Genomic DNA, 22,838 nt, shown 5'->3' on the forward strand with positions numbered 1-22,838 from the left:
TTTAACATTGGTCAAACAATCATTCCTTGTGTCTCTGTCTTCATCACCCCCTACCCCATTTTCAAGTTGAATTTTTGACGTTTTATAAAATTAAGAAGCTCAGTAAGGATTAAGTACCTCATTTGTTTCCTGAATGCATTGTTTCCTGAGATGGGTTGAAGTATAATTCTGTATAATTCGTATGTCCTCTTATCAGCGTTACTGATATCATACAATTTCTAAGGTATTGCAAACTTGTGGGTGCACCTCGGTACACCCACGTTACACCTATCCTCCGCGAGCTGCACTGGTTACCAATTGGTCTCCGGATACGCTTCAAGGTGCTAGTCGTCACTTATAAAGCCCTTCATGGTATTGGACCTGGGTACTTGAGAGACCGCCTGCTGCCAATTACCTCCCAAAGACCCATTAGATCACACAGGGTTGGCCTCCTCTGGGTTCCCTCCACCAGCCAATGCCATCTGGCTACTACCCGGGGGAGGGCCTTCTCTGTGGCAGCGCCGGCCCTTTGGAACGAACTCCCCGCCGAGATTCGGACCCTCACCTCTCTCCAGGCCTTCCGAAAAGCCGTTAAAACCTGGCTGTGTCGGCAGGCCTGGGGTTGACGAGTTCCCTTCCCCTCTCGATTGTGTGTCTGTTGGTTATTTTAAATGCTTGTATTTGTAGTTCTTGTGTTTCCCTTCCTCTCTTGGGTTTGTGAGCCGCCCTGAGTCCCGCTGGGAATAGGGTGGCATATAAATAAAATGAAACCTGAAACCTTAAAAACCTATCTTGGCCTGCTTGTTTTTTAAGATGAGGATTTGGGACTGAGGTGGCTTGCAAAACGTTGGAATTCAGTTGTCTTCATTATGTGGTTTTGTTCGCACAATGTGAATTTGTATTCTCAAAGGTCCCGTTCACACGGCACCCTCTGATTAGGATTTCTTCATTTTCTGCTTATCTTCTTTGTCTGAAATAGTTTGTTTTTCCTCCACGTTCGCTCTGAATCAAGTTGAGAAAATTGTTTTTACACATTTTCTTGCAATGAACAAACTGCAGGCAGTTGAAAAGAAACATCTCCTTAAAATTCAGGTGTTTGTGCAAATCATTCCTGTGAATCCGAAATGATCCCTTCGTTCCTTATAATGTCTAACCTTTTTAATGGATATTCTCATTTGAATTTGTGTTCTTGTCATCTCCCACGGGAATGCCAGTCTACCACAGAGAGATTCCTTCCAGTGGTAGTTCCAAAAGTAAAATTTGCTACAACAGATTTACTTTCAGTAATGTTATTTCATTGGTGATGGTGTTGCTTTTTATTTTACGTGTATTATAATATTTAATATTTGCTTTTAAATTATGCCTGGTGAATTTTGACGCTTGAAAATGAATAGTATTCATGGGTATATTATTTAAGTTTATGAAATGATGCCTAGGCAATACACTGCTTGCACAGCAGAAATGCCTCCAGTATACCAAAAAAAATATATGCTGTCATGTGCAATTCAGATAATGTTAATGATCTGTTCTGTATTGTAAATACAACCTATCTCCATTTAGAGATAGCTAAGCCTGCAAATCTATCTTTGGTTGAAACAGTTTTAAACACAGTGTCCTACCCCAATTTATTAAATTCTGACATACTGCATTACTTAAGAATTGCAGAGAGAATTAAAGCTTTTCTGACTGACTTCTGGATTATAGGTAAATATTTAGTTATTTTTAAAAGGGCCTTCCTGTGTTTCTTTTTAATGGGATATATGTATAAAAAGGTTGTTTTAGGCCAGCAAATGGGTAGACAATCCAATTTTCCTGATTCCATCAAGATACACTCAAAAGCATTATCTTGGGCAGTTAACAGAAAGCAGCCCATTCTCCCCTCCCAACATGATTGACCCTCTGTATCCAGTAACTCAGAACAGTATTTTGATGTTGAGAGTATTTACCCACCGTGATATATTTAGGACATGGAAGTATATTTTGCTTTATCAGGAGAGTTCTGCTAAGCCAGGGCAGATATTTGTCAATGAAAAGTCCTGCCTAGAATAGCGCTTCCATTGTATTTGAAAGAAGAAAGGAGGCTCTAGAAATAGCAGAAATGAATCCAAGTAAATATTTTTGTGTCGCATCTTGCAGATCAAGTGAAATACATTGGGAGAGCAATAGAGGTAGCCTTTAACTTGCTCAATTTCTGTCTCAAGATTAATCCACCAATGTAAAAATAGGACAAGCTGAATATATTAGTAGATAGAAGAAATACACCGAAGGGAGGAGTAGAGGGGTAGAAGAAAGAGGGGTAGAGAGGGTGGGAGAGAGGATGGGAGGGAGGGTGAGAAGGAAGGGAGGGAGTGTACTGGGAGAGAGGAGTGGTAGAGGGGGAGGGGAAGTAGGGTAGAGGGGAATGAAGGAGGGAAGATGGAAAGTTGGAGGGGGGCGTAAGAAAGGGTGTATGGAGGATCGAAGAGGTGCATTGGGTTTCTATTTTGGGGGGGGGGGTATTGTTGACAAGAGGAATGGCTGTGTTTATTGTTTATTGTTATATAGCCCCAGTTATGCACAGTATATATGTGAACTGTACGAAATGAAAATGGAAAATAAAAAACACATTTACAAGAAAAAATAAAAATAAAAATAAAAAAGATAAAGAAATTTAAAAAAATGAATTGAAAGACGTAAAAGTCCATTCAAAGAAATGTTAAAACATAATTTGAGAGCTATTCGAGGATTCTGCTCTCCCCCCCAGGAAATCTGTTTAAAACTGCATGCATTGCCAGAGTTGTTTCAAACTTCTCTCTTAATATTTCTGTGTCACACTTAAGCTCTTTATAGACTGTGGCTTTTGCTGTAAGAGGCAATGGAGTAAATGTAAGGAAAATCCTACTAGAACTGCTGGACTGTATATGGGCTTGATCAGAGCCCCTTTAATTCATGGCAGGTGTCTACTAAATACTATTTACCATCAGTTTGAATATGATTGGTTAAATCTGAACACAGCCACATCCCTACTTATAAGAGCATTGGGCACACTTATGCAGCTGCATTACTCTAGTTTTTTTTAATTGTTATTTTCCCCTCTAAAACACGTGTCAAGCTCATGGCATCATGTTGCCGTCACGTGACGTTTCATGGCGTTTTTCTCTTTCACGGAGTTGGGGCGGCCGCGGCCCGTGCATTACGCATCGTGCCTGTGGGCCGCCAGTTTGACAGTCATTTGAATTGTACAGTTTCCATGCTATGTTCAAGGTGGGAAAAAAAATCTGAAATGATTTATCTTGGTCTGGTTATTATTATTTTTTGTTACATCTCAAAAACTTGGCTGTAGGAAATGACGTGGCTGAGCCCGAGGGAGTGGTCAAGCACACCATCAGTTTGGAATCTCTCATGTCCACAAGAGATCTAAATCCAGCCCTCCCCGAATTCCAATAACTCTTATCGGCCACCAATTTGCCTTGACTGTTAGTTCACATTCTTGCAGAGAGCTAGCTTGGAATAAACCTTGTTCTGACCAGTGGTGGGTTTCAAAAATTGTTCGAACCTACTCTGTGGGTGTGGCCTCCTTTGTGGGAGTGGCTTGCCGCCCATGTGACCGGATGGGAGTGGCTTGCCACCCATGTGACCGGATATGAAGATGCCAACGACACTTGTCAGAACCACCTTACATTACCTCACACACAGCACTGGCATGCATAAGAATAGGATGTCAACTTGTTTTTTAAAAGGCATCTTTGGTTTGCGTTAAAACAACTTCAACACACGCAATGTTCTGATTGCACCACAAACGCAGTAGTCATCCTTACCTTTCACAGAGGCACTGAGTTTTATAAATAGGAGCATGATAGTGTAGAATAATCACATCCAAGGACCAGTGGTGGGTTTCAAACAAATTTTGGAACCTTTTCTGTAGGTGTGGCCGGCTTTCCGGGTCCACTGGTGGAACCTCTTCTAACCGGTTCGGTAGATTTGACGAACCGGTTCTACCGAATAGGTGCGAACTGGTAGGAACCCACCTCTGGTTATGACCCAGCTCCCCACCAACGACAAAGCCTCTGTAGTTGAAGCAATGATTCCTTTATTAGGAGCACCAGCAGCCCTGGCAAAAAGTTTGTCTTTCACCGCAAGGCTAACAAGTCTGTCTGGTAGGGAGATGAACAGTTGTCTGCCACATCTGTTCATCTCCGCCCCCCTTGTCTTTTATCCCCAGAGCTAGGGTGGGGGTTTTCTAGCGGCGGTGGCTCTTCCTTCCCAAGAATCAGCCCACAGATTTCCACTGCTATCTCCTCTCCTCTGCCTTCTTCACATCTGTGCATCAGGCACTGGACCCGGCTGTTCCTCCTCTTCCTATTCCGTAGAACCGGTTCGTCAAATCTACCGAACCGGTTAGAAGAGGTTCCACCAGTGGACCCGGAAAGCAGGCCACACCTACAGAAGAGGTTCCAAAATTTTTTGAAACCCACCACTGGTCCTTGGATATGATTATTCTACACTATCATGCTCCTATTTATAAAACTCAGTGCCTCTGTGAAAGGTAAGGAAGACTATTACTGCGTTTGTGGTGCAATCAGAACATTGCGTGTGTTGAAGTTGTTTTAACGCAAACCAAGGATGCCTTTTAAAAAACAAGTTTACATCATATTCTTATGCATGCCAGTGCTGTGTGTGAGGTAATTTAAGGCGGTTCTGACAAGTGTCGTCGGCATCTTCATATCCGGTCACATGGGTGGCAAGCCACTCCCATAAAGAAGGCCACACCCACAGAGTAGGTTCGAACAATTTTTGAAACCCACCACTGGACAGACGGACGGCCCTGACTCTGCCTCTGTCTCTCTCTCTTTCCGCTAGCTCCATTCCCTCTTCCCCCTCAGAGCTCTCAGGTTGCCTTTGACGCTGGCCCTGATTCCCACGCCGCCTCCTTATCTGATTCAGCTGCTGGAGGGGCACCTGTACTCATTTAAACAGCCTTGGCGGTTGATTTCTTGTGCCTGACACTGCCACATTTCTTGTGAAATGTGCTAAGTCACAACACTGGCACCACAAAGATGTGTATACTTTTTATATCCACTGTATGTGAAGGTAGATTGTACAGAAATTATTTGTTACTTATTTTGCATTTTAACAGGGCTTTTGTGCATTGTTGAAGTCCACTAACAAAGTATCTGGTTAAGAGCCGAGGTGGCGCAGTGGGTAGAGTGCAGTACTGCAGGCCACTTCAGCTGACTGCTAGTTCAGCAGTTCAGCGGTTCAAATCTCACCGGCTCAAGGTTGACTCAGCCTTCCATCCTTCCGAGGTGGGTAAAAAGAGGACCCAGATTGTGGGGGCGATATGCTGACTCTGTAAACCGCTTAGAGAGGGCTGAAAGCCCTATGAAGCGGTATATAAGTCTAACTGCTATTGCTATTGCTATCTAAAGCGTATGTTATAGAGATGGTCTTAAAATAGTTGCCAACCTTCTCTCTTCTCTTGATATGCATACTTAGATAATTACAAAAAATGATTAATTTTGTAAACTTTCTATTCAGCCACTCTCACAAGGATTTTTGAAAATTAAGATTTATCTCAGAGCGATCAACTGTTTTTCCCCAGGCGAGCAGGTTAAATTCCTTCTTGGCTTATGTAGGAACACATTTCGAATCATGCACCCTGTTGCTTCCGGTAGCACATTTTAGAGTTAGAAGGGGGGGGGAACAAATCGTTGCAATTAATGTTTATCGTAATGGATGTGTCATTTGACTTCACTGTGAACCCAAATATGTCTTTGGTAATATGGATACTTTATAATAAAGTAGATATTTTCCTCAGGGGAAAAAAAAAAATAAGTTTCTGTGACCTAAGTTACTGGCAAGCTCTCAACATTTACAAGTACACTTGTAGAAAACAAGGCTGTGCATCTGTCAGCAGCTCTTTAAAGAAGCTGCATAACATTCCTGGGCTCACAAGAGTTGCCAGAAAAAAGATACATTTGATTTAAGGAAGTGCTGACAGGTGGGATATGTGCACCCAACCACACTCTGAATCACCTTTTCTCCTTCAAATCTGGATTGTTCCACCAGGCTAATAGAAAACCATGTTCATCTGTCAGCCAGGAACATTAATGCAATCATAAAGAAGTATATATATATACTCAGAGGCTCTGGAAAGTAATATCCCAGATATACGAACCAGATCTCTTGATCATTAATGGAGTTTCAGTTTAGATGCTGTACACCATGGGTTGTCAACCTGGGTTCCACCACAAAACCGCGCTCGACTAAACCGCGTCGCTGACGTCATCAACAGAGCGACAACAGCACGGAGACAGAAGCACGCTGTAAACCCTAAACCTAAAATTAACCCCTAAACCTAACCCCCCTAAACCTAATCCTAAACCTAACCCTTAATCTAACCCTAACCCTTAACCTAACCCTAAACCTAACCCTAACCCTTAACCTAACCCTAAACCTAACCCTAAACCTAACCCTTACCTTAAGTTGAATCGGCTTGCTTTCAAAGCGCTATTTTAAGCGCCCTTCTTTCTCCGTGCTGGCTGTTGTCGCCCTGTTGATGACGTCAGTGACGCGGTTTAATTGGGCGCGGCTTAGTCGAGCATGGTTTTGACGGGTCACGGTCAACCTGGTCCCTACCGCCCACTAGTGGGCGTTTTGGGATTCCAGGTGGGCGGTAGGGACTTCGGAGGTTAAAACCTCCGTTTGAGCGAGTGGGCAGGCGTGAGCGCACACATCAATAAACCAACGTGCGCATGCCCGCAAACAAGCAAACACATGGGAAGAGAAAGGGGAGGAGTGGAAATTGATAGCAGGGACAGGCAGAAGCGGAGCAGAGCAGTTGCAAAATAGGAGAAAGAAAAGTTATAGGCAGGAGAGAATTGTTGTTGGCTAATAATAAGAAGTGGGCTTAACTAGCTCAGCCTTACTTTTGTACATTGCCCTAAGGAAGGTTTAGAAAAAGGAGATTAAAAAGGAAAAGATAAAAAAAATAACAAAAGGAAGAAAAATAGAGAAAAGGGGATAAAATAAAGGAGGAGAGTAAGCAGTGTTTAGTCTGGCTGATAAATTAAGTTTTGCTATCTTATAAAATAAAAGAAAGAAATAAGTAAAGGAAGAAGAAGGAGAAAATAAAAAAGGGAAAAAGAGATCCTTGGTATAGTGAAATACTATAAGAAAGGTGAAGAAGGCAGGAAAAGGAATTTTTTTTATGGTGACACTTAATAAAAATTGGCACCATTGTTTGGGGTATTTGTAATAAAAAGGAAAAGGGGAGGGAAAAAAGCACTGTGTGGAGTGCAGATCAAAACATAAGAGTAAAAGTAGTTGTTAAATTGTGAAACAAATTTAGAACCCATGTCTGAAAAAAAAGAAATATGCTCATGTTTCGCACATGCGCAAAAACTGGTGGGCGGTAAGGAAATTTTTCCATCAAGAAAGATCCACTAGCGGGCGGTAGATAGAAAAAGGTTGACTACCACTGCTGTACACAAAAACATTGGACACTATTTGAAGGAAACGTCATAATATTTCATATTACAGCTTTCCTTGCCTTATTTTACCTGCCTACAAGTTGAAAAGAATGGTTTATAACATTCTTGTAGTGTCATTCAGATCCAGCATTGCAAACAGTGGCCTACATAAGTTTACAATAATCCGGCACAGTTGTCTTAGAGATATTAGGCAAGTATTTGCAGGCTAGGGGGTTTGGGCTAAAGCTGTAAGGATTGTTTAAAATGATCTTCCGGAATGGCAGATTTTACCCCCTTCTTCTCACTAAGTTGTTTTGAGTATAATGCACAATAAGTGAAGAGTGGTGTCTACCATTCATGTTGCAGAACAGAACAGGGTTCATTTGGATTCCCATCCAAAAGTTCCTATACATCTCAGACTTCAGGAAAATTCAAATCTATGAAAACCATACAGTCCTAGACCAAATCAGACTGTCAGTTGCATGTGTGTTTCTGATTTTTGTTCTATTTCTGCAATTTATTATGTTTTTATGTGAGACCTAATAAGGTCATTTTAGTGTTAGTGTTGTTATTACGTTTTGATGTAACTCTGAATGTTTTAAGTTTTGGTTCTATGCCAGTGGTGGGTTTCAAAAAAAATTCGAACCTACTCTGTGGGTGTGGCCTCCTTTGTGGGAGTGGCTTGCCGGCCATGTGACCTGGTGGGAGTGGCTTGCTGGCGTTGTGTTCTCTCTCTCTCTCTTTCTCTCTCTCTCTCTCTCTCCCTCTCTCCTTCCTTTTGTCTCTCTGTCCCTTTTTCCTTTTTTTCTTTCATCTCTCTCACTTTTTCTTTCTTTTTTTCATTTTTTCTTTATTCCTTCCTTCCTTCCTTCCTTCCTCTCTCTCTCTCTCTCTCTCTCCTCTCTCTCTCTCTCTCTCTCTCTCTCTCTCTCTCTGTGTGTTGGGTTTCAAAAAATTTGGGAACCTCTTCTGTCGGTATGGCCTGCTTTCCGGGTCCACTGGTGGAACCTCTTCTAACCGGTTCAGTAGATTTCGGTTCTACCGAACTGGTGCGAACTGGTAGGAACCCACCTCTGTTCTATGCACTATAAACTGCTGAGAGTTCTTTTGATAGCAGTGAAAAAGACGTTTGAGTGGATAAATAAATTAACAGTTTCTGCACTTTTGATTGTCTTTGGTCTGGTTGCATTTTTAAATATTCAAAAATTATTGATCCACCAGAATAAAGGCTCCATTTTTTATGCTAATGTCCTTGAATAATTATCTAGTAGCGCATTTTCTTTTCTTTTATTCCGACAGCTAAAAATTCAGATCAGAGATATATTATATTTTGCATGGGGCGCTACTATTATTCCACGTTAGATAATAATTTGTATCGTACTGTAAAAGCAAAGAAAGGATTTATTTCAGTTTTACTTTGCTGAATAATTTTTTTTATTGAACATTTTTGAAAAAAAAACTTTTACAAATGTTTACTTCCCTCCCCTACCCTCCTCACCCCCACCCCACCCCAACCTCCCCCCCCCGACTTCCCAGAACCAATACAGGGTATAAATCTTTAACAAAGATATTATAAAATAAACTTTAAAAAAAGTTAGTATCATCTTTCATTTGAGCTTTAACTCCTCTTTGCTAGGCTAGCTCTAAACAGATTATATCATTCCTTGTTTCTTCAGTCATAAACTATCTGGAATTTCTTAGTCCCATATTTATTCTTGTCCACTCCAGTTTATATCTCTCATTTGAATGGTCCTTGAGATTTGCTGATATTTTAGCCATCTCTGCTAGGTTTGCTACTTTCAATGTCCATTCTTGAATAGTAGGCAAATCTTCCTTCTTCCAGTATTGCGCCACCAACAGTCTTGCTGCCGTTATTAAATACAAAAACAAATTAGTCTCTATAACAATATAATAATTTTTGAAGTGTACTTGGAAATCCAGTAATAAGAGTCTGAAATACAAAGAAACCAACGAAAAACTATACATTTCAAACAGTGGCGAAATGGTAATACTGCAATTAAATAATAATACTGTACTGTTTTAAATATTATATTTCTAGCCTTTATTTGCAATTATAATATATAGGATACAGGAAAGAGAATCAGGCCATGTCTTGTGCTGTACACTTAGTGGCATCAGTCTTTACCAAACCAGGTTAAGGATGGCTATTTGGACAGTTGTGCTCGGATACTAGCAGACTGTAGGTTTTATAAATACATACAGAAATAATTAAAATCTAAGGGGTTTAGGAAAGTTAATCTCCTTTCAGTAATCTCTGCCATAAAGCATGCAAAGTCACAGCTGGCAGAGAGCCCAAAGAGGACCGGCTGTTGGACAGCACGTGGGGCCTGAAGTTCAGAGAGATTAAGTGAAATCACCCCTCTGCTAGTCTCTTCGCTTTGAGGCTCTAGAATATTTTTCCTGGCTAAGGTGGAATTTCAGCTAAACTCCCCCCCCCCCAAAAAGCACAGAATGAATGAAGATGTAGTAAATTACAGATGTGTTTAACTAAAATCAATTGCTCGAATAGTCCCCTAGCTACCGAAAACCAAACAAATTCAAATGGAAATATGTTATTAAATATTATAGGCCTTTAAATTTATCACTCCGGTGCCAGATAGAAGAATCATAATTCATGATGAATCCATATTTCTGACAGATGCCTGCCATCTTTGGTTTTGACAGAAATCATCAATTTAATCATACCTGCAATTTATCAACAAGCTATTCTTTTTTTTTAACATTGTGCTTTGTTATTTTATTTTTCTGGACTGCTGTTTCCTGTTCCTCCCGTGCATAACATTTCTTACTTGATGCATATATAGGTCAACATTTGTGGAATACATGCAACCCTTTTAAGTTATCTTTTAAAGAAGATATTTACGGAAATTATTCCTAGGTTTCAGTTCAGTGTTGACGAACTTACAATGCTTTATTTTTTTCCTGATTATAAAATAAAGATACATAGTGATATTTTAAGACTATTTTAAATGTATCAATTATTCATCCAATCCCTGATGTTTTTTCACTGTTAAATCATCAGATTCCTATTTGGAAAGAATTAGAAGCACAGCAAGCAAACATTTCTAATTCATTTCCTTCCCTTGAAGGAATGTTGGGGGAAGCGGTTCACCGACAAAACCGCAAAGCCCTTATCCGCGCCGACATAAGCGCGGAGGGCAAATCCGTGCCGTCCGAAGCGCTAAGGAAAAAGTCGACCCTAGCGCGATGACATAACCACGGAGGGCAAATCCGTGCCTTCCGAAGCACTCAGCACCCTAAACCTAAGCCTAAACCTAACCCTAAACCAAACCCCTAAACCTAATCCTAACCCTTACCTTAATTTAAATCGGCTTTCTGCCGCCGCGCTGTTTTAAAGAGCCCTTCTGTCACTGCGCTGTTGTCGCCGCGGTGATGATGTCGCAGTGATGACGTCACGGCTTTAGCCGCTATTTTGACGAGCGCGGTTTTGTCAGGCCACGGAGGGAAGCATATTGCCCAATTGTAAAGGGACAAGATTCCAATAATCATGAAGAAATACATGACCATCTATATAAAACTGCGTCTTTTCATAGATGCTTTCATCTTGGTCATCTGTGAGGACCAATGTGAATGTTCCCCAGGAATGTTGAGCTGTTTTGGCTGTGAGATTGCGTGGATTTGGCTTTCTACTATCCTTCCACTGAATATTCTAGGTGGTGAATGTGAAGATAACAATGGTGGAAATACTAAGGTTTTGTTTAGCTATTCCCCCTCCCCAGCTCCCCTCGTACCAATTTATTGTGGGAAATGTACATAGGAGGAGCGAGGATACTGTATACTGCCTTAAAATATACCAAATAAAATGCAAGATATACATTGATGAGAGCTTTTTAGACTTGCCAAAAGTTGTACCAATGCTACAATTCTTTTTAGATTTTTTTTTTTAAAAAAGATTTCTATCAATTGTCTGTGTTTACAAACAAGCTTTCATATAAAATCAGTCAAGAGGCAGGAAAAAGCTTTTAACCGCTGGTCAGTTAAACAACAACGTCCTGCTGAATTTGAAGTCCAGATCTCTGCTGCCTTGTAGGGGAGTTTAAAGAGTTAAATCTCCAATTGTATTAGCAGATTGTGTTTTCTTTCTATGATCTGGGTTGACAAGACATCAGTATTCTATTCATCTGTTGGGAATTAGGCTGTTAATCCAATCAATGACTCTTGAGTGAGCTGCGGCCTGCTGCCTTCCCACTGGGGAACAATCGGATCAGACCGCCAGATTGTTTAAGAGCACAACGCTGTCCCAGTGTCAGGTGGAATTCTTGAGTGTTCCCTGGTGAATTGGGGCTGGGAGAAACTGTCTCGGACCATTTATCCTATTCTTTAAATAACCAGATACCTGCCTCATCCATACTAAACTGATAAGCAGTTGGGAGAAAGGCAGAAGAGAGACCCCTGACTAAAATCTTAGAAAACTGCCTGCAGGAAATAGGTTGACGTTTACGTGATTTACCTCTTTTTCTTCTTCTTAAGGTTAACCAAAAAAAAGAGAGATCGCTTTGTTATGCTGAAGGAATACTGGAATTAGTTTCTTTCACAGTAGTTTTAAAATAGTATTTTTGATTTGGACGTGAACATTTTCTCATGGAGTGAGAAAAAAAAAGTCCAGGAAATAAATGGTTGGTATAGAATAAGTCAGACAGTTTGGATCTTTTTTGTTTTTAGTTTGTTTATTTCTCCTAAGAGTTGTGAAGTTTAAAATCAAGAGTTAAGTTCAATAAATACATTCAGAACAGACATTTTATGGAGTGAGTCTGATTGGTTGCATTTTCTGTTTACTGCTAAATATTCATTACCCAGTTATCAAAATTATATATGTGGCTGCCCAAATAATGAACTATATTATAGTACATAGTAGCCCATAAGAATGGGATTTGAAAACTGTATAGTCCTGCTTTTTAATTCACCTATCTGCAATTTGTAAATATTGATATATTAAGAGACAGGCAATATTTTCAGCTCAAGGGCATATTTTGTCCCCTTCCCCACATACAAAGGCTACCAAAGAAATATTTATCATAATGGGGTGGTGGCATTACAATGAAGTGGCACAACATTTTTGACTCATATTTTCTTTGTTTTGAGGCAACTAGGTTATTTCACCACGCGCTTATTGCATTAGTCTGCACTAGCTGCCAAATTCTAAGTACAGTGTGGAGCTTTTCAAGAAATGGTCGTCGTAAGATACTAGCAATCTTCAGGGAAGGTCCTGCTGTCCACAGATGCATACAAATTGTGCTTTGGCAATAATTTAGAGGTAGGGTTTATCCATAGGGCCATCTGTCCTTGAAATACCCTCTCTGTAAAACATCCTGCCTCTAAGGATGAAGTGCATCAAATATTTTTTTTAAAGAATAAACTTTATATGTTGGTATTTCTCAATACCAATATATAAATCAGTAAATCAGTGACTGTCTCCAATAGTTTTTAGTAGATTGTGTTTTAATGGGTTGTATTACAGGGGAAAATGTTTTGTTTCAAGCCTGAAAGAGCAATCACTTTCTGGAAATTCTACCAGATCATTTTGAGCTGGCCCAAAATTGGCAGAAACAAACCTAGAATGCTATGGTTGTTTCAGGTGCCCCCAGAAAATCTAGAGGAATCCCACTGTGATTTGTTGGGGGTCAAGGCTTGGCTTGCATGTATTAGCTCCTATCTCCCCTCCTCTAAGGAATGAATGGCCTGTGTGCCAGATCATCTCGCCCCCCCCCCAATATTCCCAGAATCTTCCCTTCTATTAACTGCTGCCAATGTAAGTAACAGCACACCTGTTCCTTATTGTGATGGTCTCAGAAGTAACGAACAAGAACCAGGATGGTATAGCTCAGTGTTTCTCAAACTTGGCGACTTTAAGTCACCAAGGTTGAGAAACACTGGTATAGCTTATCAGACCATCAACCCTGTGCCTTTCCTACTCTCCTACCATGTTTCCCCTCTGCTAATATTGCTGCCAGTTTCTCGGCATGGCAATGTTTCACTTACTTACCCATCCTCCATTGTTTCCAGCCCCTTCCTTTCTCCTGATTCAGGTATCTCTGCCACACATCTGCAAAGATCTGGTTACTCAGCCTTTCCTATTTCCTCCTCTTCAAGATACTTAGATAATTACTTCTGCCTAAAAATGCATTTCAGGCCATATCAGAGGTGGGTTCCTACCAGTCCGCACCCATTCGGTAGAACCGGTTCGTCAAATCTACCGAACCGGTTAGAAGACGTTCCACCAGTGGACCCAGAAAGCAGGCCACCTCCAGGAGGGTTTAGATAAGGGCCTGTCCCTAGCTACTGTAAGAAGACAGTTGGTGGCACTAGCCACGGTGATTCCTGGGGAGGGCTCCACTCCGCTGCCTCGTTTGCCCTTAGTTAAGAGGTTTCTCAAGGGGCAGCCCACCTACGTCCACCGCCAGTCCATAGGAGGTGGAGCCGAGGTGGCGCAGTGGTTAAATGCAGCACTGCAGGCTACTTCAGCTGACTGCAGTTCTGCAGTTTGGCTGTTCAAATCTCACCGGCTCAAAGGTTGACTCAGCCTTCCATCCTTCCGAGGTGGGTAAAATGAGGACCCGGATTGTTGGGGGCAATATGCTGACTCTGTAAACCGCTTAGAGAGGGCTGAAAGCCCTATGAAGCGGTATATAAGTCTAATTGCTATTGCTATAGGTTTCCTACGTGGCACCTCACCAAGGTGTTACGGGGTCTCATAGCTGAGCCTTTTGAACCGTTATGGACATTCAGATAATTTAACAAATGGTTCTCTGCCCTAATAATTTCTTCCAACAACCAGTTCACCAAACTGCTCAGAAAGTTAACAACCGGTTCTCCCGAAGTGGTGCGAACTGGTTGAATCCCACCACTGCACTGGACCATCGTGCAAACACCTCTTAAAATAACAGTTCGGGTAAGACCATCTGTCATTCATGGAATTTTTAAAATATTTTCCTATGGACCTTGGTTTATTTTAAATTAGCAGAAAAGCCGTATTTGCTTTAAAGTTGTTCTTTTTTAATGTGAACTAAGGCAATCAAAAATTAATACTGCCAATCATCTTTAAAAACGATGACAGTTGAGAGCTGATATAGAAACTTAGTAAAATGCTTTTAAGATCCATGTAATGTGAAAGCTCAGTCTCCGTGTGATCATATGACTTCCAGACTGAAGAAATGTGAAAAATAAAATCATGATCAATTAAGCATTTTTTCTCATATTTCAGTATCGCTTAGTTCTTGTTGATAGGTACAGCTCCAAATGAGCTACTTTTAGGCAGTAATTCATTTGCTAACAGAACAGAGTATAAATAACTATTAGAAATATTCCCCCTCCTTGTTTAGTAACTCAAAATGAGACTTAATTACCCTGCTCATTTTCCAAGAAAAAAAGATCACCTGCTCCATTTGCTTATTTATAGTTGCATTTTTATAGCACGACTGGAAATTTTTCTTAGTACTCTCCAGAAGCAATTTATCAAAATTACACGTGGAAATTTTTACTGTACCCTTCCTATTTATTTATTCCTTTATTTACTTTTACCAAAACTTTCCTCCATTCCAAAAATTTAGCCAACATTTTGAAGTCTGTACATTCCAAATCTATTTTGTGTAGTGCTAAACTACAAACGTGTGTATTTTAAACATCAGAAACTTTGTATGATTTGGCAAAACAATACTCTTTATAAAGTCCTGTAGAATTATATTGTTTCTATCAATCAGAGCTGTAGCACCTTTTTAGGATACTTTTCTTCTGCAGTAAAGAGTTTTTAAGCTGAAAAGTCTCAGGGTTGAGAAATTGATTGTTTTTCCTCTTGCCAAGGATAGTCATTCAAGACTGAGTAATCAGACAGTATTAGACAAGGTCTAATACTTCTCTGCAGCAAAACCTCAAGTGCAGAAACATTTAGCTTTGTTTAAGTTCAAAGACCAAAAAAAAACCCATAAGAAACTAAGTTTACATTAAAACATAAATTGAATTTGAATTGAATATATTAAAAATATACAACCAGTACCCAAATGGTCAAGAACATTATACTATTAAATGTTGAGTGGCAATATTTGGCGACTCTTCTGGGGATCTTGGGCAACTTGCCAGATAACAGAAGAATATTCCTATCTGATCTACACGGGCTGTTAATTAAGAAAGTTATTATTACAGCCACTGAAGTAGAAAGAACAGCACTGAAGCACATAGAAGGCCAATATTTCCCCAAGTGGACGGAACATGATCACTTTTGCACTGGAATTATTCTTACATTTTCCCTCCAGCAACACAGATGGCAAAACATTGAATCTAGCAATTGAAATTGGGTTGGGCAAAAGCTACTTGGCTAGACAGTTGGCAAAGAAAAGACATATTCCAAACAGATCTGAACAAAGTAGTTAGATCTTTCTGAATGTTATTGCCAAGAGCTCAATGTTTCAGTTCTATTAGAGCTCTTTCAAGACCAAATAAGGCAATATTGAACTGATAAAACTATAAAAACTTAGGTTGAGATTTGTTCCTGCCTTCTGCGATGACAATTATTCTTGAAAGCCAGGCAACTGTAAGGGGGAAATTTAATTTAATCTGAAATTTCAAATGCAAAAGTTTAAAGCAAGCTTTTATGAAGATTAAGCCAGATTTGAACCTCACTAGGTAATTTGATACAAATTGAAGTATATGCAGATCGGACTGAATAGGACAGTTGGATCACAGCAATTACATATCTCTGCACCATATATCAACTAGTTGATAGCCTTTGCTCTGAATATTCCATTGTAGCTGGGATGTGATTATATGCGATTGTGTAGCACCGAATAACATTTGTAGATTTGTGGGACTGGCCAGGGACAGTTCATTGTTGTACTTTCCAGATTGCCAAGACTTGAAAGAAACATACAAGAATTTAAATACTTTGATTCCATCTATTGGTTTTTCTAAGAATAGTGGTAAATAACAGGACTTTTGGGGAAAATTACTATTAATAACTAATCTTTGCCTCGATAGTAGGGGAAGGGGTTTGGAGAGACGATGCCTAAGTAATCAGCAGATAAGAAACTGAAACAACATTTCTTGGGTAAGATTTTGGAATGAAACTTGGATTTTGTCAAGACTCGCACTAGAGAATTAATACAGAAGTTGAAAGGGAGAGAAGCTAAAATATATCCTTGCTTCCTCTCTCTTTAAATAACGATCGTTGGTGTCAAGTGTCTAAATTTACTGTAATAGACTTGTACTGGATTAAATTTATGCAATTTCATAAGGAAGGTCATTCTTTTAAAGCCAAAGGGGTGGACTGGATGGCTGCAAGGTTTCCCCTATCTTGCTCTTGCGAACTTGCCAGCCAGATGTTGGTGGTCTACAGAGGGATATGAATGGCAGGTCAGAGCAAAGCAAAGCCCCTTCAAGCTTATGATTATTTTTTCTTTTATTCAAGAATGAAAGTAAACTCACTTGTGATGTTTTAAAGATCTCTCTTAGCCTTACGTTAATTAAACAGGTGATCTCCAAAAGTGCCTAGAAAGAGAAGTTAGTAAACCTGGTGTCCTTTAAAAGATCCTGCTGCAGCTGAGACCATGATAGTGTCAGCGTTCCAAGTATCATGTAGAATTAAATCAGAGTCCAAGGCAAAACGATCCTTAAAGTTCCAATTTAATAAATCAGATATCTTAGCACATCTGTAGAATCCCAATTCTGCAAATTACATCAGATTCCCACCCAGTTGAAAGTTCATTAACTTGTCCCCACACCCACAAATCCATCACATCCTCTTCTTCCATGCTGGCATCTCCACCCAGCTGGTTCCGGTCAGGTGTCGAGGTGCGGAGACAAAAGATGACCTTGGCTTCTAGAAAAGAATGACAACAACACATTCCACAATCCTACTCCTTTCTATTCCCCACTCCCAACTACTACACTAATGAAACAGCATAATGAAATAAGAGAGAGTGTGACAGGCCAAAGATCCTAAAAGGGATATAACTGCAGGCCTGACAGATAGCTTTTCTTCATCTTCTGGTGCTCCGATCCATGGGAGACCACTATCATGCAGTCTTCTTCCGAGAATCAACTGCCCAGGGCAAATATGGGTGATCTCCGATCCTTTTCTTATCTGGAGAGGTATCATAAAACTGGTCCACTCACCAATTCTTTGATCTTCGTTGTGGCCATTATTTGTAGTCATTTGGAGACATATTGGTTTGCCCTGAAATCTGCTCTGTTTCTTTAAATTCTGAATTTTTAATGAAAGTCCTCTTTAGAAACTGTTGCAATATTTGCATTTTATATGTGAATTTAAAGTCATCCCCTTTGATGATGAAAAGTCACTATGGCAAAGAGCTCATTTGCCTGACTTTCTGTCTTCTAGTCAGTAATAATGATTAGATTTGCTAGGTCCTGTCTCCACAAACATCCTAAAGGAGTGAGCAGAAGCTTCTTGCCCTTACTGCATTTCGTGCTTTTCAGTTCTGATGACCAAGTGGACAACATCAAACAGCAACAGAAGCAACTTGTCTACATGGGGACCAATCAGAGATGGGTTCCTACCAGTTCGGTAGAACCGGTTTGTCAAATCTACCGAATCGGTTAGAAGAGGTTCCACCAATGGACCCGGAAAGCATTCCACACCTACAGAAGAGGTTCCAAAAATTTTTTGAAACCCACCACTGACACACACACACACACACACACACACACACAGACTCACACAGAGAAAGAAAGGAAGAAAGAAATAAAGAAAAAAGAAAGAAAAGGTGAGAGAGAGATGAAAGGAAAAAAAGGAAAAAGGGACAGAGAGACATAAGGGAGGAGAGAGAGAGAGAGAACACATGGCTGGCAAGCCACTTCCACCAGGTCACATGGCCGGCAAGCCACTTCCACAAAGGTGGCCACACCCACAGAGTAGGTTCGAAAAATTTTTGAAACCCACCAATGGGACCAATAAAGGATCCCAGAAAAGGGGCAGAGCATAGTAGAGATCTAGTGATTAGCATTGGTGGTATCCGATATTGTTGTGCAGCATTTTATCTTCGGGTGTTAAAATGACCTTTGGCAGTATGTTTCTTACCCTCCTCCACATACAGAGCTAATATTCTCTGCCCTTTACCTTGAATTTAGATGACAAGAGGGTTTAGGATATGAATATGATTATGAGCATTAGGTTCTTCTGTTGCTCCTTTCCTTGACTTTTTGCTATCAGCACTTTACTTCAGAGTAATTGAATTGTATTTATTGTATGACACATTATAAAATGATAAATTCAATAATCAGAGTACCTTTTTATAAAGATTCAAGAAAACCTCAGTTGGTGTAAAATGCATTAGCCAGTTTATAAGTATTTGAACATATCACTAATATTTTGCAGGATCTGCATTATTGCTTTTCAGCTTCTGGGTCAGTGGTGGGATTCCAAAATTGTTCGAACCTACTCTGTGGGTGTGGCCTCCTTTGTGGGAGTGGCTTGCCGCCCATGTGACCGGATGGGAGTGGCTTGCCGCCCATGTGACCGGATATGAAGATGCCGACGACACTTGTCAGAACCACCTTAAATGACCTCACACACAGCACTGGCATGCATAAGAATATGATGTAAACTTGTTTTTTAAAAGGCATCTTTGGTTTGCGTTAAAACAACTTCAACACACGCAATGTTCTGATTGCCCCACAAACGCAGTAGTCATCCTTCCCTTTCACAGAGGCACTGAGTTTTATAAATAGGAGCATGATAGTGTAGAATAATCATATCCAAGGACCAGTGGTGGGTTTCAAAAATTTTTGGGACCTCTTCTGCAGGTGTGGCCTGCTTTCCGGGTCCACTGGGGGAACCTCTTCTAACCAGTTCGGTAGATTTGACGAACCGGTTCTACTGAATAGATGTGAACTAGTAGGAACCCACCTCTGTTCTGAGTGTAATTTATAGTACTAATTTTAATATAAAAGTAATTTATGGTAAGTTACCTTCAGGACCACATCTCTGGAATCAGCCTAATTACTTTTTAGAAGCCAAGAGGACCGAGGCCCAAAGGTGCTTTTCCATCATCAGGCTCATCCTCTGGAATGACCTATCATGAGAAATATGTTTGGCCTTCACTCTAGTTGTCTTCTGGAAGCTTCTGGAAATAGTGGTTTTCATTTGCCAGCTGCTATCTGGAATGTAGTTTGTACATTTCAATTTTTAGTATTGTTATAGTTTTTTCCTGGTGTGAGCCACCAAGAGGCTGCATACAATCGTGGTGGGATATAAATATGATATATAAGCAAACATACCTATTGGAGACCGATACAAGACACGTGCGATCCATATAATGCAAAATGGAATTTCTGGAATAATCGAGCAGAATCTGAAATAATCCAAGATTAATGGTGTAGGCAAAATTCCAGAAAAGGCAGGCAACAGTTAAAGGGACAAGAGGCAAGATTGCAACTGAGCTTGAGATGAAATAAAAGTGCCAGGCCAAACGCTCACAGGAATTACTGCCTAACATTGGGGTAGTGACAGCCTTACCAAGTAGGGAACAAGTGTATTACTGGAGTCATCTTCAAAATGAATTGCATAGCTCAAGGGACAAGTCAGAGCTTTATGGAGCTTGCAAAAGAAAGAGAGTTCATTGATCAGCTGGTAGCATTCATGCCTCTTGCTTCTAGAATATAGAGTCAGCAGCAGAGATCTCTGTACAGAAATCTAGTATAGATTTGTAGACATCCATTTTATGATGTTTTCGTTGAGTTGTGAACTGAATAGTAATGCAAAGGGGTTCTTTTTGTTTTTATTTCTAACATTTGATTTCCTCCTTTTATATTAGAAATTAAAGTATAAGCAATGAGGTCAGTTAAAAAAAATAAACTGGATTGGTACAAATAGCTGCAAAACAAGAATAAAATTAATTGAGCCAAAAAACTATATACATAAGTATATATAGAACTGTGTATAAAGGTGTGTAAATATAGAAGCGAAATATTATATACATGTACAGGTATAATGACATAACAATGTTGATATAATGACTGTAAGGTGTTATAGAAGGGAAAAAATATAAAAAAAATCTGCTAAAAAAATAAATATAACAATAGGGTAAACATGTCACATAAACATTCTTAAGCAGATCTATCAAAGCTGTGAAAATAAAAAACTTCAAATGGATACTAGAAAGTTATAAAACTTTTGAGACAAACATGATTGTCTGTTGGGAGAGTTCAGGCTTTGGAGTATCATGGCTGAATAGTCTTTCATTTATTGCTTACTTCATCTAAGTGAAATCTAGGAGGTCCCCAATGATATTTATATTGAGAGAAAGATAAATGTGCCAGGTATTGCATTCCTCCAGACCTTAAGGGAGAGGGGATTGACATTCATCTATCAAGAGATTCTAATGGTTACTGGGAGTTCTGCTCTCTGGTGACCAGTTATGAAATACTCTTTGTGTGGTTAGGCCAGAGACGCATGGTGGAGATACTTCTGTGATACTGTCCTCTTAAATAAACAGTGATAGTTGATATATGTAGCTTTTTTTTACTACTCGGTAATTTCAACCTTCCATAACTACTGAGGTGGATTCTGAAAGTACCCTTGGATTTTACAATCAACATTGTTAGGAATCTAATCTAACGGTTGGGTTGGCAATATATAAATCATGTAACAATGCTATACCTGTTTCTTTAAATCATACTGTAAAATGTGATTGGTTGCTGTTTTCCTCAATCGGCCATAAGAGGGCGCCAGAATGTCTATTAGCTCTCTGTTTGTTAGATGCTGGGCTGATCTGATCTGAGTGTTTTGGAAGCTGGCTGTTAGAAAGTGCCGTGAGCTATTGTAAGTTTTGCAACTGCTAGCAAACTTTGAGTACTGGACTGTTTGTATGATTATGGACTATGTTATTTGGATTATCCCTTAACTGAAAGACATTGATGACTGACTGTCTTATCCGTGTATGATTTGGCTGTTTGATGGACTCTGATACCTCTATTTCCACGAAAGTAAAAGCCTATTTAAACTGCAGTATCTCTGTATGCTGGTTTGTGTTTTATCCAACACAACTCTCACAATACTTCTCTGAACGCACTCGCTCTCCCAACGGGGAGCTTACCTAACAAACATGCCCTGTCACCCATGGTCACAGGGCTGAGATTCAATCTAGTAGTGAAAAAAGTAACAATTACTCCTTTGTAATGGACATTTCATGTCTGTGTGAGTAATCTGCACAGAGAGGCAAGGCGAGATCTAGTAGTCCACTTCAAGTATCTGATCAGTTTAGTTCCAGAGGATGCATGTGGAATTTCTCAGTAATTTGGAGAGTAATTCTGCCAGTAATCTCACTGATCTCTGCAGTACGGAGGCAGTAGAGGCCTCAATAGAAATAGAATAGAAATCTTACAGATCGGTATTTAGTCCGCTGCGTTCTTAATTTTTAGGAAGCCGCTCAGCGATGGGTTGCTCCCGGTTCGGCCAAACCGGTAGTGGCAACGGCGGGAGACCCCGCCCAGACGCTTCTGCGCATGAGCAGAAGCATTGCACGCACGCAGGAGTGCGCCTGAACAGGTGGTAAAAATATTTGCAACCCGCCACGGAAGCCGCTGAAAGCTAGTTCCAGAGAGAATTTGGGATAGCCCTGTGTGCTTTAATGAGCGACGATGTCTATAATGTAAATAGGGAATGTGGCGATCAGTTTGATATTCGGCTATTGTTACAGTATCATTTTATTGATGCTATTGGTAGACAGTGTTTTATTGATTTTAGTGATACTATTCAAAGAATTGCAGTACACTTCTTAGAGATGCATGGTAAAAGCAGCCTAAAAGTCACTTAAAATGAATAGACACCTGCATCCCCTTTGAGGTTTTAAAAATTAAAAGATAGAAGCAGACCAGAAGTGAATGTAGCTCTTTTAAAATTTGACCAATTTTATTGCCTTGACCCAGGAAATCAGGAAAAAAATAAGTTGAAGGAACTTTAACTTATTCTCTTTTTTTTTCCAGGATGATGAAGGTCAAACAGCATTGCATTATGGTAAGTGGTACATTACCATATTTACTATTAACCTGATATAATCATGCATTTTGAATACCTAAAGAGGAGAGAGAGAGAGAGGGTTGCAGCAGGAGCAAACTTTCATTCAGAAATGATCGATAAATGATCCAAAATCAGAAAATTAGTTTTCTGTACAATGATTTTTAACCTTAAGCCTTTAGTAATGTTAATGCAACATTATCACAATGAGAATAATAATCTTTAAGATACAACATTGTGGAAACTACATCTCTAATTGTCAAATTATTTTGTATTTCCATAAATGTTTGTAAAATTACCATTGATCATACACATATGATAATTGCAACCTCAGTCTTTTTCAAGCCCTCAGAAGCTAAATAACTCTAGTAGATTGCTACTACAATCCAACCATCCAGAGTTGA

The 22,838-nt window shown here is 39.9% G+C and overlaps 1 protein-coding gene across 1 annotated transcript in view; it reads left to right on the plus strand.

Moving 5' to 3' along the window:
* Positions 1-22,838, plus strand: part of ACBD6 (acyl-CoA binding domain containing 6) — a 113,886-nt gene that overhangs the window by 78,921 nt on the left and 12,127 nt on the right. Inside the window, exon 7 of the mRNA XM_032226982.1 lies at positions 22,404-22,434. Within this exon, the coding sequence (XP_032082873.1) occupies positions 22,404-22,434 (31 nt within the window). The remainder of the gene's footprint in view (positions 1-22,403; positions 22,435-22,838) is intronic.

Source organism: Thamnophis elegans, chromosome 11 (assembly GCF_009769535.1).
Source record: "Thamnophis elegans isolate rThaEle1 chromosome 11, rThaEle1.pri, whole genome shotgun sequence".
NCBI classification, from domain to species: domain Eukaryota; kingdom Metazoa; phylum Chordata; class Lepidosauria; order Squamata; family Colubridae; genus Thamnophis; species Thamnophis elegans.